At 40.1% G+C, this 24,144-nt stretch overlaps 1 protein-coding gene across 2 annotated transcripts in view; it reads right to left on the bottom strand.

Moving 5' to 3' along the window:
* Positions 1–715: 715 nt before the first annotated feature.
* The window catches only part of MID1 (midline 1), a 104,317-nt gene continuing 80,888 nt past the window's right edge, over positions 716–24,144 (bottom strand). For both annotated transcript variants that reach the window (XM_086609424.1, XM_086609429.1), the window contains 4 exons: positions 14,029–14,172; positions 5,295–5,456; positions 2,633–2,840; positions 716–1,064 (listed from right to left, as the gene is read on the bottom strand). In XM_086609424.1, the coding sequence (XP_086465550.1) occupies positions 716–1,064; positions 2,633–2,840; positions 5,295–5,456; positions 14,029–14,172 (863 nt within the window). The remainder of the gene's footprint in view (positions 1,065–2,632; positions 2,841–5,294; positions 5,457–14,028; positions 14,173–24,144) is intronic.

The raw sequence follows: 24,144 nt of genomic DNA, 5'->3' as shown, positions 1-24,144 counted from the left end.
GATGATTTAACCACTCACATTTCTAGGAGATATTCCACGTTTTTTATGAACAGAGAGAGCACTGCCCTGTGAACAGAAGTAAATTAAAATTTCTTCTTTTGCTGTGTTGGCTAGCTCCACTTCCTCACTTTTTTATTTTTCTTCTTTTTGGTCTGCACACTCCCTTGTGGAAAGTAGGAATTAGGAGATCTCACACTCAGTAAGACTGGTAATGGGAGCACTGATATTGGCACGAATAAAACCTGCCACATACTGACTTGTCCACTGCACAGTTTTCATCCTTTCAATTTCCTGCGTTTATCTATTGTAAAATAAAATGATGTAAAGGGCTGATGAAACTTTAATTAATAGGACCATCAATGTGCAAAGCAAATAAGTCATTTTCCAGGTGTCCAAACCAGGTTTTCCTTTCTCTCCTTTTTTTTTTGTTTTGTTTTTATAAATAATTTATAAATCTTCCTGTAAGAGACTAAATACAAAACCAACTGAAAAAAAACCCAACAGCAAAAGAAAGTTCTAAGATATTATTAAAGCCACTTCTTGTCCTTCTGTACAGAGTACACAGTAAAGAGATATTCTCCCCTTTTCAGTTCTCGCTGGATTCGGCAGCGATGGCCGGGATGCCATGTGGTCCACCAGCTCCAGGTAAGCTTCTGTGGGCAGCCATCTGGCCACCCTGGGAAGACACGTCATCCTACCTTTCGGCTTTTAGAAGTCATGCGAGCTGCTCAGAGGAGTCTAGATGGTCAGGGATAGGCAAGCCAGTTATAATGGTCAAACACTTATTCCACACAGTGAACGTGGGGCACACCGGCTGCCCAAATGTAATGTCAAAAGTGTAAAGGTGTAGGGAGTTCAAAGCATCATAAAAAGCAAGGGAACCGTTGTCATAGTCCAGCAAAATCCCAACCCTCCGGAGGTGAGGTGCAGGCTCGATGGGGATTTCTTTGCTGTTGTGTCGCACCACCCATGTGTTATTGCAGCGGCAAAGCACCCAGGAGGCAGAATTCTTCCCGATCCACTCGTGCTTTGGTGCTGACTTGTAAGAAATACCGATGGCATACCTGCAAAAGAAAAAACAACTCAAGGAAACAAATGCTTCCTGCTACGCTTGTCTCTTGGTGAAGTCAAATGTTAGCCCAGAGGACTGACTGGAATGCCCCAGCCTCTTATTTCTGATGGTTAAGTTCTAATTAAGTGACATTTCAATGCAATATCTACACAGGCCTAAATAATGTTTTTCCCCAACTGTCTTTTGGGTCTGAGAGGTCCAGGAAACTTTATTGGCCCTCGCATTGTTTGTAGTTTGGGTGCTATGGTAATTTTTTTGAGCATTCACTTCTGGTATTCAAAAGGAAAATTGTTGAGTACTCAGCAACTCAAAGTTCACATCAGTGGGCCTCAAATTTCCACTTCCAAACAGATGAATACAGAGGAATTCATTGATTTTAAAATACCTTGCTACTTGTCAGCTAATCTGATCTCTCCTTGCTCCTTTAATATATGGCTCAGAAGAAGAAATGCAAGAGTAAACATCAAAAGATACATTAAAAAAACCACATTTTTGCCATTCTCAAATATGTTTTGCCAGATGTTGATGCGGTTTTTAAACTCAAATAATTTTTTTTGAGACTGAGTTTTGGGCCAAGTGAAGCAATTGAAGGTGAAGACATTTGCTCTGCAAACTGTAATTTATGGCAAGATGTGCAGGCTAAAAGGATTGTGAAAAGGTTCTCATTAATGGACATCAAGGTCAAATACCTGATTTCTCATCTATAATAGAAATGTAAAAGTTCCTCACATCCTTGAGACACTGCAGTATTTGTTGAGATTTCAAGCAACAGAGATTGATGTGCCATAAGTTATTCTACTTCCAGTCCTTAATGTTGGCACAGTCAAACAGCATTTGTCTTGTTTGAGACAGTGGGCATACCTGAAGATCTTACTGATTTTTCCACTCCATTAACTTCCATCATGATTGTTGCCTTTGAATTCCAAAGGATGATGACTTTTACTGACTAAAGGGCCCCTGGAATTCACCCTTGTATGACACAGAGGATCATTCAGGATCAGAGGAATGCAGTCCTTCGTTTCCTGCCCCTTGCTTCATACCCTGGGGCACAGACCTACAGCACTGCTGCTCTTCATCCCCTCCCAAGAAGCTGATATGTGAAACTGGATCATCAAATTGTCCTCATATTGTGTTATTGTCTTTTTTTTCTTACTGGAAGATGCTAAGGTCTTTCATATTTAGTAGAGAAATGATCACACTTACAAAGTTTACTCTGTTGTATAGACAACATGAAACTTTCTGAGCTCTCTAGTTCACTAAAATCTTAAAATGTACTGTATGTTGGTTCAAAAAACAACCATCCCAAGCCAAGGAGTAAAAGTCCTGTGAAGCCCGCTAAGTATAAAGATACTTTATCTGGCAGGCTTAGATCCAGAGCCTGAAAGTGCTGGAGATTGGTAAAATAGTCTGACAAACAATATGAAAGTATATGCTTGTCCTGCTCTTGTACTGTTCCCCATGCCTCTGCTACTGGTCTCTCTCAGAGAAACTGTGCCGGATCTGCACGGACCTTTGGTGTGAACTAGTGGTTCCTTTCACATAAGATTTTTATATACGTACCACGTACTCCCGCTTATAACCACTTCCCAGTAATGCCGCCCACTGTCAATGAACACGTTGCCAGCTACTCCGTAGCTCCCTTGGCTCGTGAATCGCTCTGGTGTGTGACTCTTCTTGGAGGATGTTTCATCACGTTCTACTGTCAAGTTATCATGAGACACTTTCAATTTTCTATGAGCAGATTTGGGGTCCAGTTTAAATGGCTGACCTAGAGACACAGAGACAAAGATGGCAGAAGAATGGTTTGGCTTTGGTTTTGAAAAGGAGAGTGGATTGGTGAGCCTCTAGGAAGCCCACAAGATTACATAACCATATTAATCTTCTCTGAAGCGTTCTTGAGACAGACTAACCTATTCTGCTCCCTGCAATAGCTAGTTCGCATTGTCAGTTTACTGTCAATTTCATTGTGCACTAACTTCCCCACGTGGATAATCCCTGAAAAGAGCCCTGCATAATCATCGTGCCCATTATCTCTGACCTAGAGGTAACCTGAATACTCTAATTCTTGCATGTAATTGAAACCAATACACATGCTAATAAAGGTCTGAGGGTTGCTTTTTTCACAGCATATTAGATTTAGAATAAGTTATGTTCTAGTAATTCTATAGGGATAAAGCTCCATAATAACATCTTCATTGTTACAACAAAAAATATGATTTCAAATCCCACAAAATGAGTTTGAAAATAAGAAGAAGCCCTAGTCTTGTCTGTTCTTTCACTCACAGCTTTATGTATAACAAGCACAGTCAACAATTCAGGATTGCTTTGGAAAGACGCCCATGTGGTGCTGGATACTGTGCATTAAAAAGAAGGAAGTGAATTGTAACTTGGTCAAAATAATATGGTGTAAAAACATTACTGAGGCTGTTGCTCTTGGCAAGTATCTTTGGCTGTAGCACAAGGTTTGCAGACAATAACAGGAAACTTTTTGGTAAACCGAATCCTGTAGATATATAAAGCCTGCCACAATTCTGACAGGCTTGCTCATTGCATCAAAAAGCAGATCGATCGTTTACCTCCATCAGGAGACAACTAGGAAACTATGACTCCATCAGTGGTCCAGCAAAGCCCTTTTCCCTTCTGACTGTCTTTCATATCAAGGGGAAAAAATGTGAGCAGAAGATTTGACAACATGCACAGAAAGCAGAAATAAGCCCTCTCATGCGGTCTGTGAGGCACTGACACATGTACTACAAATAAAATGGAAATTGTTTAGAGTTTATGAAGGAGCAGCCAGCTAAGCATTTCTCATTAAGTGATCCTGAAAGCATTAATGTGGGGGTAAGAAGAAATTAAGTTCATCTGAACAGTGACAGTCAATGCGTGTTGGTTTAGACCTCTACGCAATCTGAAAACGCAGACACTTAAAATGGGAGACGACTGCGGCAACACCAATTCTCAGTTAACGTTATCAGAGATGGGTCAGGAATTAGATAGGGAATACTTTTAGCTTTAGAGTTATAATCTGCTTTCATATTGTGTATTTAGTTATGTATTATGATGAAGTATAAAATGAACCCATTGGAAAATATTTGGGGGCACATTTTACATGTTCTTTCTTACCACTCAGTAGCAATAAAATACCTACGGCCTCCCTCTGTCTAGTTAGTAGGCTTTGTGTTGTTGAAGCAGTATCTGAAGGATGCCTTTCTCTGTACTGAAGTGTATCTGGTCACATTATTTCTCACAGTCACCCAAGAGACTGCTTTTGTGCCACACTGGGTCACAAAGACACAAAAGGATAAAAGATTGCCATTTCCAGATGAGTCCCTGGTTCTGCATTTGCTTGTAGGTTACCAGGTTTAACAATACACAGATTCTCTTGGCAGCAGATGTAGGGTTTGTAAGAGCAGCTTTTACACAGAAGTGGAAGCCAGATAAATAGCAGAAAGGGGAAAATCAGAAACTGGTACATGTTGTTCCAAGCAGCCGCCTTCTTGCAACATTCAGTATCATCCCTCTTTGAGCATCCTCCCTGACAATAAGCAAGTTTCAGAGCGTGCACAAATCCCAGTGTTCCCTTCCCAGTGCTCAGAGCTGCCCATGATGATTACAAAACTGAGGGATTGGTTGGGACACAAGTAGAAAAAGGCTGAAAACCAGTCTTAAAATTGCTATATTACATCTGCTTGTGTAACCATTGGTTTTTTTGAAGTGGGATCTCTGACTACTCTACCACCTTGTTGAACTCCATAAAAAACTGATGCGGATGGAGTTAAGGAAGTTTTCCAGTGCTCTAAGAAAGAGATCATTTTGGAGGATAAAATTAAACTAGCAATTATCTTACGAATGTTATACAAAAATAAGACATTTTATTGCAAACATAAGAAAAGTTTTTGCTTTGTAGAGGAAAAAGAATAGAGAGGACATTAAAACAAAACCACAAAAGAGTATTTTCAATCATTTCAGATGTGATGGCTCTGTTCCTAAATGATATTTCCAGCGACCAAACTACACATGTATCTCTTGAAAAAAAAAAATAATTTCTGCACTACTGAAGACTCTAGTAATCTTGAATTCAATTGAGTAAGTGGCTTTCAATGTGAGAAGCACTTTAAACAAGTTAAGCTGCTCTGTGCTCTTGCACCTTCCAAAGATCAAACCTAAAAAGGAAGGCAAGGAAGGAGAAGAATGCATGCGTGCTGGATCTCACATTACTTACTGTTTGTCTTGAGCTTTCCAGGCTCGCTGCTTCTGCTGCCCGCCTGATTGATGGCCTTAACAATGAAGATGTACTTAGTGCCACTCTGTAACCCATGCACCGTGTAGTGGTTTTGTTTGATATTGGGAACAATCATCCAACTGTCGGCTGAGTTGCATAAACCTGCAATGTCAAACAGAACACGTCAGTCATAACATATGAAATGACTTTTTAAGAGAGAAACATTTAGAGCACTCCAAAGTGCCCAAGGACCAACACAAAATTTGCTTCCATACTTTTCAAAGTGCTGTTTCATTTACCAAGTCGCTGCTTAATGCTACTAACTCATTTCATCAGCCCTCAGCCAAGGTACCTTTTAAGTTCTTGCTATGAGAAGTCAACCATAAAAAATGGACATTTAAGAAATGACTCAGTGGAGGTATGAGCAGTCTGAGATTTTTCATACCCCAGCACAAGGAATTCTTTATTGCTTAAGGAGTAGAGGATTGTGGAGATCCCATCAATCTACTGTTTGAAGTCATAAACTCAATTTAAGCCTCAGAAAATTAACGTAAGCAGTAAAGATAGGAGGGCTGGGGAGGCACCTTTGCTGACAGTACCCAGGTATGCATTCTTCAGGACCTGAGACAAATCATGGGAGGCCAAATAGGGCAGAGTGTGGGCTCCAGAGCAAGCTTTGGCTCTTACACTCCTGACTTTGCCAGGATCTAAGCTAAGCCAGTAAATTTAATGGATGCAACTTTTTGTTTTATGTCCTCACGGTTAGAAGTCAGCTGGGGAAGAACTGGATAATTTTCTAATTACAAACTTTTTCAAGTGTGTTTGATGCCTACCACAGAAGAATAATATATAGGAAGCGGGTAAAATAAGGAAGGCACAATATCATCTGCAAAACACGGAAATACTCCACTTAGATGAACTTATTCATCTACATAATTTTTTCCTACTGTGATGTAACTGCAATAGTAGTCAATCACTCATATTACTTACTGTACATTATGAACAGCTCCTGGTTTAATGGATCCCCAGTCTGATTGCTCTCTTATTATAAATATTTACATCAATAACAAATTAAACATTCATGAAGTGCATATATATTCACAATCTTTTATACAGCTATACAGCTAGAAAAAGATATATGCAGATGGAAGTGTATGCATGTGTGTGCATATGTAAGGCTGGAAAACTGAAAAGAAAAATGCTTGGCTGGATTAGGAACTTGACAGACATCTTGGTATCTGCTTTTACTGGGCATAGAACATATTATGAAAGATACTGTGCTATTAAAAAACAGCTTTCCACTTTTAACTCATATTTTACCTGCAAACCAGTAAGTACTAGTGAAGAGAATCCTTAAAAGTCAGTAGTAATTTCAGCTCTGCATATTAGGCAGTACAAAACCTTTATGTAAAGTAAAAATTAAAAGGCTGCTGGACATAGAACTTGAAAGAAAAAGACCTGTGATACAGGTTTACAGATTCATAGACAATTCATAACCATACTGGGAGATTCCTTCCTAATTTGAGATGTGCTTTTCATAACAAAAGATCATTAGAAACAGAACTCATATCTCAAATTTCAATCTAAGCATTATGTAGTTTTTGTTTCAAAGTTCTGTTGTATTATATAGATCCTTGAGAGGCAGGCAGCTATTCACCCTGCTGTGCAAACGAGTAACAGAGGCACAATTTCAGGTGGACTCATATCACCTCATTATCAAATGAAGATAACATAATTTTCTGGACTCTGAGGAGAGGCAGAAATCAGTGAGTAGTTTCTTTCACTTCGCCAGGAGTGAACATCCTGCCCTAAGTGTGTCTCGTCTCTTGGGCACAGAGGAAGCCTGGGTGACTAGCGTACGCAAGATTTCTAACTTCAGATATCTGAAACGAGGTGAGATGAACCCCCGCATCACTCTCATTTGAAGTCTGGAAGACTAAGGCTGTGGCTGAACTCTTAACTGCGTTGTGGCCTTTAGGCCATGATTTACCAGAATGAGAATATTTCTTTGTTGCAATTTCCTGGTGTAAAGTGGGAAAAAAGAATTCCAGTATGTTCATTATGCTTCATCCAGTGAAGATCCTGACCACATGTAGCCTCCCTAAATATCAACTTCAAGGGATTCAAACAGTTTGCTATATGTGGATAGAAGCAGAAATTGTTTTTCTCAAGACTACTGAAAAACTTGATCATATAGAGCAATCATCTGTCTACCTCCTGAAAAAAAACACCCAGTGTTATACCCCATGAAAATCCCATTTGTGCCTACCACCTGTGGTAAACTGCTTATAGCAACATCAGTTCACATCTTATTTCACTGAACCGTACCTACTGAGTGATATTTATTTTTTTAGGCGGCGTGTGAATGAGTTTCCTAAGAGGACGAAAGGAAATAAAAGCAGCAGTTTCCTGGCATAAAATATTCTACTGACTGCTCACAGGAATCCTCATCTTTTCCCAATAAAAATTTGCTGCAGGTATTAGAGCAAAGGCACAAGTGTTCTGTAGCTGAACTACCACATTGATTTTTGCATTGAGACCATCATTTACTTGACTCGTAGGTGCTATTTCAAAATAAGTGTTAAGTTAAAACAAAATGAAGCACTGGATTTAGAGGAAGTCCAGGATGACCAAGGAATCTTTAATTCAGGTGCCTCTGATGAGGTATCAAATAACATATGATCATAAGTGGGACAAATCCAGACAGTGTTCCCAAAGTGTCTTCTCCTTCCATAACCACACTTTGAAAGCAAAGGTCTATAACATACGTAGGCCATATATAAACAAATCCATACGCAGACACAGAAATGCCAAGATTTTTGCTAAGTCACCTCAAAACTATATTTGTATAAGGCACTACAACTCTCTAAAGGGCACGTTTTTCAAGCTTGCATTACACTTTTAATGTTACGCTCCAGAGGCTGATCACTCCTTAGCAAAGTACAAAACTTGGATCAAAATAGGTATATGAAGGACTGTAAAGGTACAGTAGCGTTCCTATAAGTCTCCTCTCCAGCCTATCCTCTCCTCTCGTGTACGTGGATTTATACATACCCAATACTCACTAATTTGTAAATACTCATACACGGTAAATTATTGTATTATTAAATAATCCAGTTAATGGCTAATTCAGATTTCTGTGTACAGAAGGCAGAGCCACAAAAATTTTATGTATTGCTACATCTTGGCTTCTGCAGCTGGGGTTAATGGCAAAACACTCACAGGCAGGTATAGATTCATCCCACCTGGCCTTGAACAAAGGGCAGAGCTCCTGAGTTAGGACCTTGCCTACCCTAAATGCTCTTTTTTTTATTTATTTACCCTAAATAAAGAGAGTTGGGAACCCTCCGTTTGACCTGACTCATGTTCTAGGGGAAGGCTCTATCTTCTTTGATAACTCAAGACACCTTGGGTTTCTTTTCTTTTTCCTTCATGTCTTGGGCATCTCAGACTACCGGTGTACAATAAATGTTGGATGTGCAGTGACTGACTCGGTTACTCTGCTCGAGAAACCTTGCTGTCCCAACAAGCGTGGCACTTGCTTCTGCACCAAGAGGCTCAGTGACGTGTTCGTGTGCTTCCTGACAGTGAGGTGTTGAATAACAGGCTTTAAACTGAACTTTGATTCAAAAATCTTGAGAATGATGTTTTGATGGTGTTAAACTATAAGTCTGAAATCCTTCAAAATGGAGAATGGTAACCAGTGGCAGTCAAGTTAAGCTTTTAGGCATGAAAGAATATTTTGCTATTGCATCAAAAGAATTTGTCTCAGGTTATGCCCTGTCAGGGCAGCCTTTATTCAGAGAAGAAAGAGGATGATTAAGAAAGTTGAGGGAAATGAGTAAGTAACCTGGTACCGCAGGCATCTGAGGGTAGCGTTTGCCTCCTCAGCTCTGTGCCAGTCGCAGCAAGTCAAGTGGGAAAGCAGACATCTTCTCACTGGCACAGCAGCAGGACCTAAGGGTCTCCTATTGTGCCCACTTCTAATCGAGGCCATGTTCAGGTTTCTTATTGCACAAACCCAGGGCTTTTTACAGGGTTATGCAGGTGGTAAAACAATGCATTTTAAAACTGTAGCCTACAAAAATGTAGATAATTTAAATTACATCCTGGAATGGTGCGGTGAGCACAGTGATGTCCGTACAGGATGTGTGAGTTTTCAAAACAAGTTTCTCAGAGTCTGGAGGTAATAATTTGTAAAGCTATTTCCCTGGTGTCAGCTGCTGATGCACTTTAAAAAACAGATGGGAAAAATCTCAAGGTGTAAATCCTCCTAAAATTTACACGGGTATATTTTAATAAAATATACCTTCTTGAAAACTGAAAGAGGAGCACAAAAGTCATGCAAAGGTTACTTAATCTCTTGAGTATTTTAATTATTGTAAAATGCTTTATTTAAATAAATTATTACCAATTCAAATTGGTAGAACAAATACAGTAGGTGAAGGTAACAGATAGCTCTCCACCTCCACTCTGCATTCCAATGTGAAAGAAAATAATATATGCAGGATTTCTGCAAAACACATTGCATTTTTTTAAAGAAATACACTTTTTATACTCTTCAAGAAGCAGAAGATTTTTTTTGTTTTATCTCAAACTTGCTTTTGTGCTATCAAAACATGCTCACTAAAATCCTAAGTAGCAATCTGAAGATTGTAAGGAATCTGTTTTTAGTAAATTACAACTTCCAGAAACAGACAAAAGCTAGAATATTAAAAAAATAATTGGTGAATCATAAGCTCATTGTTTTTCATGGAAACGTAGGCTCCTAGCTGTCTTAGATCCTTCAAAAAAAAATTATCCTATCTTACAGGAAGAGTAACCATGTAACACTGAGAAGGTTCTGACAGTACGCTGTATCATTAATAGAGTACATTTTAGTATTTAACTGATGAAACTAACTAACCTAAATTCCACTTACCAGGAAAGAGAGAATTATTTGCTTTTTGTCTTGAAGAGAGAAATGTGGTTTTCATGAAAACAGCTTATATTTGAGCTAGTAAAAAACTAGGTGTTTAAATTTTAACCTTCCTGAAGAACACTAAAGCCAATTCTGTGATGTTAAAAAAAGTCTACTCAATAAATACTTGAAAATTTATTGAAATGAGATAATGAAATTATAATGTATGTTAGCTAGCTAGTGACAAAGTCATTTTAAAAGCCTTTACAATATGCAGATTGCAGGTGATTAGCTGCCTCTCAGAAATGCAAATGTGTGAATGGTATAACTCTGAGAACAACTGCTTTAGTAAAAGCCTGCTTAATTTAAAGTTCTATATTGCTCTTATACACAGAAAGGGGCTGCCAAGCATTTAATAGCCACACAATTTGGCCACATTTGGAAATAATCTTTCCTGTATGAAATAGGATTCAAAATGAAATACTCTATTTGGATCTTTTCCATCAAATGTTAACTCTCCAATATTTCAGTTAATAAAAAAGAATATAGTTGATTATCTTGGATACAAAATACACTAGAAAAACATAGCATTGCTTGTTTTTGTTACGGAATTCTTAGCAATCTCTGAATAATATATGCCTTTGGTGGGAGAAATGTACTGAGGAGTGGAAAGTGCAGTCAGTTGGCTATGTAGTTTTAAGAAATGGATTCCAAAATAACAGTCTCTACTAGGACAGTAGGTGGGTATGTATGCAAAGTGATCCCTATTGCCTCAGGGGAAAAAAGCGTGTTGGCTTGATGCAGTACTCTAGCTACTTTCTTGTGACTAATTCATCGCTACAAAAACACAGAACCGAAGACAACCTATGAACCTGTTTACATTATCTGCTACAGGCAACACACGATACTAATGGAAACTTTTTGGGATATGACAGAGAAATAAATTTAAAAAACAACTATGTGCAACAGCATGCAAATGCCATAAATGGAAAGAAATTAATGCTAATTCAAAATCTATTCCACTGAAATAGAATTTAAAATTATCACCTAGCGTCAGTTCGTCAAAACATGAAGGCTGCAGTGCAGTGCCTGCTAACGTCACTTACGGTGAAAATAGCTCTGTGTTCAACCACACCACTAAGGTACACTCCCATATTCTAGAGACAATCTTGGAAAGTCATTTAGAAAAGCTGGGATCCGAGGCCCTTCTGCAGGACAAAGAATATAATCCAACAAAGCGAAGAAACATCTAAGCAGTGTTCTGAGTAAAATCAGGACATTAGTGTGCAAATCTCCAGTACCAGTGGAAATTAGAATGAAGTGGGAAAGCCTCATGTGTTAGAAACCTGGGCAGATCTGTAGCAGTTAGATTTGGTGAGAACATCTCCATTGGAGGTGTTCAAGTCTACATTAAGTAACGAGATTAAAAAAAGGCTTTACAATATTTAGAAAACCCTTCGACATATACTTATGTATACATGTGTTTAATTTGGGTCAACATTATAGATTTCAATAAAATTGAAACTAACAGCCAGGATATTTGCATAAGAGCTAGCTGCATTAAAAAAAAAAAAAAGAAAAAAAAAAGGTCTGTTATTTAATTTCTTTCTACTGTCATTTATGGTCTTTAGAGCATTTTGTAAACAAAGTTTCTTGCAGTGTTAATTTGTTTTCTTTTCACATTTCTAATAACACTATTTTTGCAAAGTGATAAAATAAACGTTCAGATTGCACACTGAGCAATTCATGCTATACTCAAAATTATCATATTGCATCTCTGAAAGTAGACTAATTGAGACATATTTTGCAGATGAAAGCTTTCACCTCCACATGGGAAACCTGCAATACAGCCTAAAAATGAAATACCTTGTTATTTATTCACTAGTAAGCAAAGAGTAAAACCCCCATCACAGATTTGTGCAAATGGCACACCTTTCTGCTGGCATATTCACGCATAATATCAATAACTGACTTGCATAAAGTCTTCCAATATTAAGCCATAGATAAAAATGGGTTAGAAAACAATGTACTGTATTAAAGTCCTGGCTGCTTAGTAGTGATTAATGAGGGAAGTTTTTCCTTCCTTCCTTATCTACCTTGCTCCAATTTGTTCCAAATCACTATTAGATTTTTTTATTATCCAGCTTGCTCAGATGTCGGAGCATGTGTTGAAGTTTACTTAGTTTTTCCAGCAGTCTTAAATTTTACAGTGTGTTGTCCAAAATTAGGCTGTTAAGTGAAATGGAGGTTTTGGAAAAACACTCATCAAATTTTCAATAGTACACCTTATATTTTAGGCAATCCTGAATACCATAATACATTCGCAGTATACTACTTAAAAATGGTGTTAAAATGCCAGCACGTGAATCCTCAGATATCCTTTCAGATGGCTTGGAAAACTAACTCCAGTTTAGCGATGGAGAAAATGAGGTGCACACAGCAGCAGAGGAGTCAGTGCAACAGTTTGGCTCAGTACTGAAACTTGGCATAGACCATACCGTCTTTCCACTGACGTAAAGCATGTAAATATGTTCACAGCACTGACTTTCATCAAAGAATTTCAACAAATTGTGTGAGAAGAAAAACACTTCTGCACTGGGTCAGAGCTAAGCCTATCTAGCTCAGTGCATGGCTGGGGTATCTGACTGACAAAAGCAAGAGCATAGGAAGGTGTTAAGAAACAGGGAAAGCATACAGCGACCATTTCTCACCACGGTCTCCTAGGCCTCAACAGCTTACAGCTCTGGGACTTCCTGAGCCAGGAGGAAGTCTCCGTACTTCATTGTTCTCAGTGGATTTTTTTTTTGCATGATCTGTCCAGTCATTTCTTGAACTCAAAACCACAACAACCTGCTGCAGCAATGAGTTCCCAATTTAAATACATGTCGACTGAGCAAACTCCACCTTTTGATTGATTTGGTTCACTTCAGAATCTTTGTTTCATAAAGCAAGTACGTGTCAGCTAGTGGTATTCCCATTAAACACACGGGGAACAGGAAGAAGCTAAATGACTTCTCCAAATTCATAGTCAATGACCACTATGCACTGAACTCCGAAGTGTTGACTTCCTGGCCAAAGATTAGACAACATTGTTTTCTCAGAGGAATCGTTATTTAATAACAAAACAATCCAAGGAATGATTAGTAAGTTTGTTCATTAAGGAAAGTCTGTTCTGAATCTGTGAATGTATTTAATAAAAAAAGTGCTACAATACAAAATATAAAGCAACGATTGTTAATGCCATTAGAAGTTGAACAAAGTTACCATATTAATTGTTGTTCTGCTGCCTTATCCTTCAGTATACAAACTGAGATGTATGCTTTGTAGCCTTGAAGACAGTAAAAATCAGAGGGAAGGACTTAATTTGTATTTCTGATGAAGGGTCAGTTGTCAAGGGTATCTAAATGACAGCGGAGCTGCAGTTCTAATGACCAGTTCAACATAGGGTCTGAAGTGCTTGACTAGCTCAGACAATGGAACAGAAGTTTTTGTCCCTGCTACATCTGCAACAAGGGACCTAGGAAGCAAGAGACAAGCCCTGTTAGCATGGGCAATATCTGTGCCTTTGGGAATATGTGCTGGTTTTAGTCTTCAAAAGGTCCCACTACATGGCACTCCCAGAAAAGATACAAGAAATTTTAATGGAAATAATTCTGAATTTTAAAACATTTTGAAATCAGTATTAGTTTGGATGTAAAATTTTGGCATTAAACCTTCCTAGAAAATATTTTTTCCTTTTGTTCTTGACATATAAGTACATTTATATTTAAAGGCACTTGGCTTACAGAGAAAACATATGGAAATAGAACTAGAAAAAAGCAGGTTTATACTTACTAACAACATTAGCTTGTCCGGTGAAGATGGTGTACTGCAGCTCGTAAGAGACCACACTGAACTCATCATCTGACGTCCAGTGGACAGTAATGGTATCATAAGAAGCTGTACAGAGCTCTTCTCGAATGGTGGGTGGGTTGGGAGCTGTGAGATACAACAGAGGCGGCTTACTGACACAATCAATAAAATATTTCACTTCTCACCTGAGAGGGCATGCATCTGATGTATGAGTTTGTAGCTATAACATCTAATGGACTTATCAAAAACTTTTTGCTAATTCCAGTGGTAACTTTGATTATCAAGAAATTGTCATAAAGGAATTCTTGCTATCAATATAACCACCTAGGATCTCCAGATATTGAAAACATTTTGTATTAAAGTAGCCTTAGTTTCAGATGCCATAGCACAAGTGATGTGTGGTGAAATTAAATTAAATGTGTACAACTGACACGTTACTTTTTCTAGGATTATTTCTGACCATCACACTAAAATTATCAAAGTTTCATTGATGCAAATATCAAGAGTGTTGAAGAGTCAGCACTCTTCAATGTTGACTTGAAAGCAGTGTTTGCCTAGCCTATCTTACCAGAGATTGGCACAAGTGGCATTTAAAAGATACAGCTTTGGGGAAGCCTCCAAACACTCATGCTTTCATGCTCAGTCTTCTCCTCCCTCGACGTTCATTTTTATTTATTTCCTGTCTATTCTTCCTAATGCAGATGCATATAATTTCTGTTGGCTATAAACTCCCTTTTTTTCAGGCTTACATAAAGAGTTCTTATCATAGGATGATGACTGTATGACTATTACGACTTAATCTTCAACGTCACTGCTAACCAAATAATTCTAGAAAACAAACCAAACACTTTAATAAAAAGTTGTCTCTCTGTTTATTTTAATCAACAAGCAAGATCTCTGTGTAGCAAGCTACGCATTCTTCTCTCATATTAACACATAGGTTTGTTTTAAAGACCTATTTAAAGAAGTGAAACTTGAAGCAAACTTCTTAGGTCTTAATTTTCCTTGTTTGCGCTCTTTACAAAGACAAATACCTAAATAAGAAACAAAGGACTCTTTCTTTGACAGACTGGTGGGCCTTCCTCCATGCTTGTCTTGATGGGAGCTTAATTCCTAATTATTTTCCCTATATGCCAGCAACATGTAAAAAAAAAAAAAAAGTCCTTATGCTTAATAGTATTCCTCCCAGCTGTCACAGAAGGAGGAAGGAAGGCATTCAAGCTGAAACAACCACAATATGCCTGTATTAAAGCAAAAGGAATGCAACTCTGAATGTTATTCTTCCTGTCAGCTCTTTAACTTCTGTTAGCCACAAATAAAGGCCTCAAAAAAAGTCTCTCTGAAGGAATTTCACCTTTACTTTTGCAACATATTATTTTTCTGAAACATCTATTTTACTTTCCATTAAGAATTTTTATATTTCATGTCCCTGGTTTACTGATGTATGTTCTCAAGGATTAAAGTGCAGATGCATTTCCAAGCAGCCTCTTTCAACCAAGGGGCATAAGGAAACATTCAAGTGTGTTTCATGATATGACCATGATTTGTGATGCTCTAAATATCGCAGCACTGAAGCTTACCAATGCCTTTTTTTTTTTTTTTAACTCGGCAGAGGAACCCTTGGAACAGATGGGTATTAATAAAGAAAGGGAGAAATTAACTAAAACAAGAACAGTCATCCAGGAGGGCAATAAAAACAAAAGGATGAGAAAAAAACTTGCAATGTGCTGGAAAGATTAGTGCTGCAGTTTAGAGGTTGTGTACTAACTGAGGCCAACTAACTGTAGTGAGAGCTGTGCAGTACCGCATTGGTCCTATCAGCTGTGTTTCAAAAATGTATCCAGCAAAACAGTCACTGGGCTTTTTCTTTTGCTTGTCCTTCAAAGGCAAAAAAAAAAAAGAAAAAATTGAAAGAAATATTCATTACAGATATACAAATGAATCCATGTCTTTTCTGTACTAGTATTCAACTAAAATCTTCAGTCATCTCCTGCACCTAGCAGAGCAAAACCTTTTACTTGAGAAATGTACTTGCTATTGCTACAACACAGATAATAAATACTAATATGTGGAAAGTAACAATTACTGAAGGTTTCATGAACTGTAAACTGCATTTCAATAATGTCTTCAATTCCTTTGAAAATGACAGCCTACATTGTCTCTTCATGTGCACACCTGGCTGGCCTTATAGCCTTCACGTAATGAGAATGACAGAAAAATGAGATTTGACCTAAGCAGGACATCTTTTCCCTTGCTCTTGTGATTAACCCACACCCACCTGAGACCATACTTCACAAAACTCAGCTCTGCAGCAGCACTCATTTCATAAATCACTCTGAATAAAACAAAATGTGTGTGTTTCTCCTGCAGACAGATGGGGAAGTCTACATGCAAATGGTTTGTTACGACTTTTAAAATAATGTAGGAGTCTGACTGCCAAATTCATCATTTCACAGCACATACTCCTTTGGAAAGTTTAAGTCCATAATGCAATTAAAGAGATTGATCTTAATTAGTTATCTTCATTATAACATTTGATAGTACGTGATTTGCTTATCAAATTTACTTGTACTGCTACAGAGCTCAGGTGCCACAGGGGAAGCTCTATGGAGACTCTGAAGCAAACTCAAGGCTGCGCCAGGACCTTCCCCAATGTGGTCTTGCCTTGAGTGTGCTCCATCACTGCTCAGGAAGGGGAAGACCAGCAGTGGAAGACACAAAGGCTCATATGCAACTGTCATCATCTACCTGGACTTATCCAAAGCATTTGATAGTGTCCCACACGACATCCTTGTCTCTAAACTGGAGAGACTTGGTTTTGATGGATGGACCACTCGGTGGATAAGGAATTGGCTGGATGGTTGCACTCAAAGAGTTGTGGTCAACGGTTCAATGTCCACACGGAGGCCTGTGACGACTGGTGTTCCTCAGGGATCAGTACTGGGACCAGTGCTATTTAACATCTTTGTTGGAGACATGGACAGTGGGATTGAGTGCACCCTCAGCAAGTTTGCAGATGACACCAAGTTGTGTGGTGTTGTGGACACGCTGGAGGGAAGGGATGCCATCCAGAGGGACCTTGACAGGCTGGAGAGGTGGGCCTGTGAGAACCTCATGAAGTTCAACAAGGCCAAGTGCAAGGTCCTGCACGTGGGTCAGGGCAATCCCAAGCACAAGTACAGGCTGGGCAGAGAATGGATCGAGAGCAGCCCTGAGGAAAAGGACTTGGGAGTGCTGGTGGATGAGAAGCTCAACATGAGCCGGCAATGTGCACTGGCAGCCCAGAAAGCAAATCGTATCCTGGGCTGTATCAAAAGAAGTGTGGCCAGCAGGTCGAGGGAAGTGATTCTGCCCCTCTACTCAGCTCTCATGAGACTCCACCTGGAATACTGTGTTCAGCTCTGGAGTGCCCAACATAAGAAGAACATGGAGCTGCTGGAGCGAGTCCAGAGGAGGGCCACGAAGATGATCTGAGGGCTGGAGCACCTCTGCTATGAAGACAGGCTGAGAGAGTTGGGGCTGTTCAGCCTGGAGAAGAGAAGGCTCCGGGGTGATCTTATAGCAGCTTTCCAGTACCTAAAGAGGGCCTACAGGAAAGCTGGAGAGGGACTTTTTACAAGGGTGTGTAGTGATAGGACAAGAAGCAATAGATTTAAACTGAAAGAGGGAGATTTCGATTAGATATAAGGAAGAAATTTTTCCCTCTGAGGGTGGTGAGGCACTGGAACAGGTTGCCCAGAGAAGTTGTGGATGCCCCATCCCTGGAAGTGTTCAAGGACAGGTTAGATGAGGCTTTGGGCAACCTGGTGTAGTGGAGGGTGTCCCTGCCCATGGCAGGGGGGTTGGAACTAGATGATGTTTAAGGTCCCTTCCAACCCTAACCATTCTATGATTCTATGATTCTATGATTCTATACCCACCCTTCAGTCCTGTTTCCCAGTGGAGAAGTAGTGATTGTCCATGAGCCTTTCCAGTCCATTTCAGGGTGAGGACAGGACAGAGCACTGACTCGCAGCCAAACAAGACTGAAGTTTGACAACTGATGCCGTTAATACTCTCAGTGATTGGCAGTCTCCTGCTTACAAACTGCTACCCAATGTTAGGGAGAGCTGAAAAAAATGTGAAGCAGCTCTTGAAAACCCCAAATTTTCAGCCTTGAGCAGTGAGGGAACCTGGAATCAGTGCCAGTAGACTTAGCAAGGCACAAGGAAAGCTGCAATGCTTTGAGGAATTTCTTCCAAACTTCTGTAGCATTGCTTGGTCATGGAGTGGCAATCTCCACAGAGGACCAGGGCAAACATCTGCAAGTGGTAACTGCTTTACTCACTATGACTTTCATCCACCTGCATTCATGAATCAACACTCTCTGACAAGAGAGAAAATCATTGCTGAAGGCTATTTTAGTTCATTTGTATGATTTCAACTCAAAACTCAGCAGACACATTTAAGTAGTCAGGAACCACATCTGAAGTGCCTGAAAGGCAGCAACTAATATCAGAATGGTAGTTTCTTCAATTTGCTCCTAGAAGTAACTGACCTTGTGAGCATACCTACTCCACTCCCTTCTCAACCAGGTTAGCCTAACTCACCTTCATTTCAATGTCATCTACATGGCTTTTGCCCTGAGGCAGACTGAAAGCACTCATTGTGCTGTTTTTGGCTGAGATAGAGTTAATTTTCTCTGTAGTAGCTAGCATGGGGCTATGTTTTGTATTTATGCTGAAAACAGTGTTGATAATACAGAGACATTTTTGTTACTGACTTTGTTATTGAGCAGTGCTTACACAACATCAAGGCCTTTGCTGCTTCTCGCACCACCCCAGCAGGTAAGTAGTTTTCACACTCATGGATAACCTGTGCAATAGAGTCCCTAGTTAAGTCTACCCCTTGATCAGAAGCCCATCTATATGTTGCATCTTTTCCTTGATGACCTGAGGAGTCATGGCCCCAATGAGTTTTTAACTGCTTGTCTTGCTTGACTGCAGCGCAGAGGCAAACCTATCTGGGTTGCCCCATTGTGGCAAGGTATCACTGCCTGAGTTGAAAAGCTAATTTTAAAAGTACATCACGTAGATGCTCATGTACCTTAAGAATCAGGCCACTGAAGAACATCAAAACAATCAGAAGGTGGATCGGGCCAACACGATATAAAGTGGCTCAGATGGATCTGGACTGGCAACATAAAGGTGAAAAATTTTTAGCTCCTTGGGCCAGCCAGCGTTAAACCACGACACTCACATGGTCCATACACTTGAGTTTAGGGAAACTGACACCTCTCACTGGTGAATCCCTGCATGAATGCAGTGGTTCCTGGGTGGCTATTGAAACTATATCTAAATCCTTTCAACACAAAGTCACAGAGATTGAGTAAAACTGTCTCAGCTTCCTTTTGTTTGCTTGGTCTCTGCCTCCCTGCTGTCACGCGGTGATTGACTTTGTAAGGGTTCCTTACTGATTTTGATACTGAGTAAAGAAGGAAGACATAAGCCATCTCCCTGACTTAATGGTGATAGAAATATTCATATTGCTGGTATGAACAGAGGGAGATGAGGAAACTGCTCTGAAATTCTCTCAGCTCTTCATTACTGGCTCCATGGTGTATCATAACACTGGACTGAACCAGCATGCAGGAATTTGAAAAACGCAGTTACATCAGATGTGGACACAAATTTGAAGTATTAGTAACATGTCGTGCATGAGTTGGTTTCAAGACCTCAGTAATACAACCACCTAGCCATAGTCTTTGAGTAAACCAGAACTTTTCAAAACCAACAGAATGGGAAGAGATTACACTCAAAGCACGAGACTGAGCTGGCTGGAGGTGGTTTTTGATCTTTTAATACTGAAACATTTAAGAGGAAAGACAGATTGTGAAGAGTTTCAAGAATGAAGTTGGTTTTGTGCGAAAAAATGCTGGCATATGCTAGGCAATACATATTTCTTTGTGCAGTCATAGCTAAAGTGATGGATGAAGAAAATTTATCATTGTTTCAAAGGGGATTTCTGAAACAGACCAAATGGCAAGTTCAAAGTATAGATGTTCGTGCAATTCATTTCAAAGTATTAAGACATGGAACAAGTATTTTTGATTCACAATGAGTAAAAAAATCCTTATGTCAGTAATATTGCGCAGAGAGTTTGCAAGTCATATGCATTGCTTGGATCTAGCTAGATACATGTTTAGAAAAAGACAAGTTCCAGATGAAGAGCTTGAGCAACTCACAAGATAAGAAAGCTTTCAAAAGACATCAAGGCTATATATACAGAGAATAGAACAGTCAGAGGAAGATTAAAGGTATTGTTTTAATATACTGAGCTTGACATCTCAATGTCTGGCTGGCAACTTTCAGAGAGATATCAGAGATCTTCCTTTGGATAGCAGAAGCTTTGGATGATAAGCACGAACTAGTTAAATTTATATCTGGGAAAGAAATAACCTAGGAAGAAAGAAAGATGCAAACTTCAATGTGCCACATAGAAAACTGGAGTTGGGGAGATGGAGGATGAAGGAGATCTCACAAACAGTACACTTGGGAAGAACCAAAGGAGAAGAAAAACTCCAGAAGACAACGAAGGTCAATTGTTTTGAAGGCAACTGACAGCAGAGAGAATGAAACTGGAATTTAGACTTTGACATTTTTTCAGAAGTGGTAGAAATGATAGATATAAGATAGGCTTCTTCACTTAATTCACAACATAGAGGTACCACTAGGACTTACAAATGGTCTCATTTTACTTAACTGTAAAACATGATAAAAGTAAAGCCCGATTCACTCTGTCACATAGTTTCCAGTCTAAGACCTATGAAGATTCCATGCACCAATCTGAAAGAGCTAAAATAAAATAAATCTTCCTCTAGTTTCTGAACAACAATAGAGAATAATCAAGTGGATTTGACTCTTGGGACTATACATATACACATATATATTACATATATACATATATTTACATGAACGTACTTTAACTTGTCTGCATAGGTTGTATTTTATGCTCAGATAATTTGGACATGTGTTTTGGATTTTACCATTGCAGCCATATGCTATTTATTAATATGAAAAAAAATAGTACAAAGACAGAGCCAGCTAAAACTGTTCTTCACTGGGCATCAAAGGCAAGGATAAAAATGGTAGATTAGGAAAAAACAGCTAAACTGCTTGATACATTTGCAAGTTCCCTTAGACTGCATTGTGAGCAATTTTTCAAGGCAGTGGATGAGATAGGAAGGAGAGAAGGAGCTGTGTAAATGACACAGCCAGCATGATGGACCATAGAAAAGATCTTTGTAGCAAGATCATTCTTCATTTCTGTACAGATACAACTTTCATCTTCTGCAGTGCACAGCAATTAGGCTGGTAATATTGACATGATGTACAAAGAAGAGAAGACCTGGGGAACACGGGAACAGGCTGCTAGATAGAATTCACCTTGTACAACTTTAAAGATTAAAAACACAATTATCTGTATTTCAAGGAGTCTCTCTAGCCTCTGTTTGGAGCCAACTGGGAGAAATAGGCACCTCCAGAATGGAGTCAACTGACCTGATATACATGCCTTAAAATGAGGTGGTTATTCCTCTTCTTCAACTATAAAGGAAACTGAGGCTGATTATTTCACAGGTAGATTCCTAGATTAGGACAAATGAGTCTGGCTTTTTCTTAATCTTTCCTTTCATGTCCTTAGATTTTTATAATTTTAGGGTGAATACTCAATGTGGTGGCAAAATTCCAGCGGACTTTGGGGAGACGCAGACAGCATAACATTTCAACAGTACTGCAGAAAATGTGTCAAATTAATCTCACCACATTATTATTGTGTATCATTTACTCGAGTATGATTGTATTCACCAGTCACACAGTGATACTGAAATTTCTTGCAGATAAAATCTCTTTCAGATATGGCAAGAACCCCACAGCTCTATACGGCAAGGGTGGTGCTGCCCGGTGCATGCAGGCAGCCTTGCTCTTCCCAGTATTAATCTGTTCACTTATTCGCAGAATCATAGAATAGTTTGGGTTGGAAGGGAGCTTTAAAAGTCATCTAGTCCCAACCACCCCTGCAATGAGCAGGGACACCTTCCACTAGATCAGGTTGCTCAAAGCCTCATCCAATTTGGCCTTGAACACTTCCAGGGATGGGGCATCTGCCACCTCCCTGGCCAACCTGTTCCAGTGTTTCACCACCCTCATTGTAAAAAGTTTCTTCCTTATCTCTAGTCTGAATCTATCCTCCTTTAGTTTAAAACCATCATCCCTTGTCCCATCACAACAGGCCCTATTAAAAAGTTTGTCCTCATCTTTCTGATAAGCCCCTTTCAGATATCGAAAGGCCACAATAAGGTCTCCCCAGAGTCTTCTCCAGGCTGAACAACAACTCTCTCAGACTTTCCTCTAAAGAAAAGCAGGAAGTCAGCCTTCTGCATGGAAAAGATCCAGTGGCTGGCAATGAGGAGGCTCCGCACTCCCACGTTCTTCTGAAATAACATGGGTATATCTCCTGCAAACCGGGCTAAGAGAATGGGCACAGGAAATGTCTTCAAGTTCCTTTCTGACAGTGCTTTGTGCCTTTCATTGCAAATTCTCACTGATAACAGCAGATGCTTAAAGATCCTGTAAAATTAAAACCTACCCCATGTCTCTTCTGTTTTCAATTGAACTGGAATGAATTGTTCTGATTCTGGCATTGGAATCAAAACACCCTAAATTACAGTAATTTCTCTTTGTGAGTCATTATAAACTCTGAAATCACACATGACTCAGGCCTTCAGTAGGGGTCTAATCCTGCAGGCTTCTTCAGGCCAAGGTTCTCAGTGAAGCGAGCTGGGGCTCTGCTCTGTGAAGAACCCATCCCACACCCTGGTGCAGAGCACACTGCACGCTCTCTGGCCCCAGACGCAGCGAGGTCCTCCAGTTCTGTGATGGGGGAAATACACAGTGTCACCACCATGAGAAAACATCTTTCACTGCTGAGCCCTTGATGTTGATTGCTTGGACAGCTTCTGGTTGCTCATGAGAAATCTGCTAGGCTGCAATCTGCTGCAACAAGGTGGCAGGCCCAAGGGAGGGGGTAACACATGGAGCATCCCTCCTCTGGGAAGTAGGATTTGGTCCCTGCTCGCCCTCCTCTGGCCACTCCAGGTTGAGCTCCAGCTGTCATTTCATCTCACTCTGCTCCCGTGGAATTTCATCATTTCTCACTCCCACTTGCGCACACCCTAGTGGGGAGGAGTGCAAGGAGAGGAGGTAGCAAATGCATCCCAGTTGTCCTCTATAGCATTTAATCCTTCCTGGGGCATTCTGGGGCTGCTGGGGGTAGTGTATTGAGGATTAAAAGGGAAAGTGTATTGAATTTATGTGGCAAGATTTTGGTAGAGGTTGGGCTGCAGTGGTGACTTCTGCGAGAAAAATCCAGGAGTTGACCCCATGTCGAACACAGCCAGTTCTAAGACAGACTTGCTGCTGCCCAAAGCTGAGTCCATCACTGATGCTGGTTGTGCCTCTGTGATAATGTATTTAAGGAAGTGTAAAAAAGGCTGTGCAGTAGCTGGGAGAGAGAGGAGTGAGAAAATTTGAGAGAAACAGCCCTGCAGACACCAAGGTCAGTGAAGATGGAGGAAGAGGCACTCCAGGTGCTGAAGCAGAGATTCCCCTGCAGCCTGTGGAGAAGACCATGATGACACATGTTGTTCCCCTGCAGCCCATGAAGAACTGCAGTGCATTAGATATCCACACTGCAGCCTATGGAGGACCCCCACTGGAGTAGGTGGTTATGCCCTGAAGGAAGCTGCAATCTGTGAAGAGGAGACCATGCACAAGGAAGTTTTCTGGCAGGAACCATGGCCCATGGGAGACACGCAATGGAGCAGTCCATTCCTGAAGGACTATACCCTGTGGAAGGGACTTGTGTTGGAGAAGTTCATGAAGAACTGCATCCCATGGGAGGGAGCCTACACTGGAGCAGGGGAAGAGTGGGAGGAGGAAGAAGTGGCAGAGATGACATGTGATGAACTGACTGCAACTCCCATTTCCTGTCCTCCTGTGCCACTTGAGGGGAGGAGGCAGAAGAGTTGGAAGCGAAGTTAAGCCCAGGAAGAAGGATAGG

Source organism: Tauraco erythrolophus, chromosome 1 (assembly GCF_009769465.1).
Source record: "Tauraco erythrolophus isolate bTauEry1 chromosome 1, bTauEry1.pri, whole genome shotgun sequence".
Classification (NCBI taxonomy): domain Eukaryota; kingdom Metazoa; phylum Chordata; class Aves; order Musophagiformes; family Musophagidae; genus Tauraco; species Tauraco erythrolophus.
This window is presented reverse-complemented; position numbering and strand designations above follow the sequence as displayed.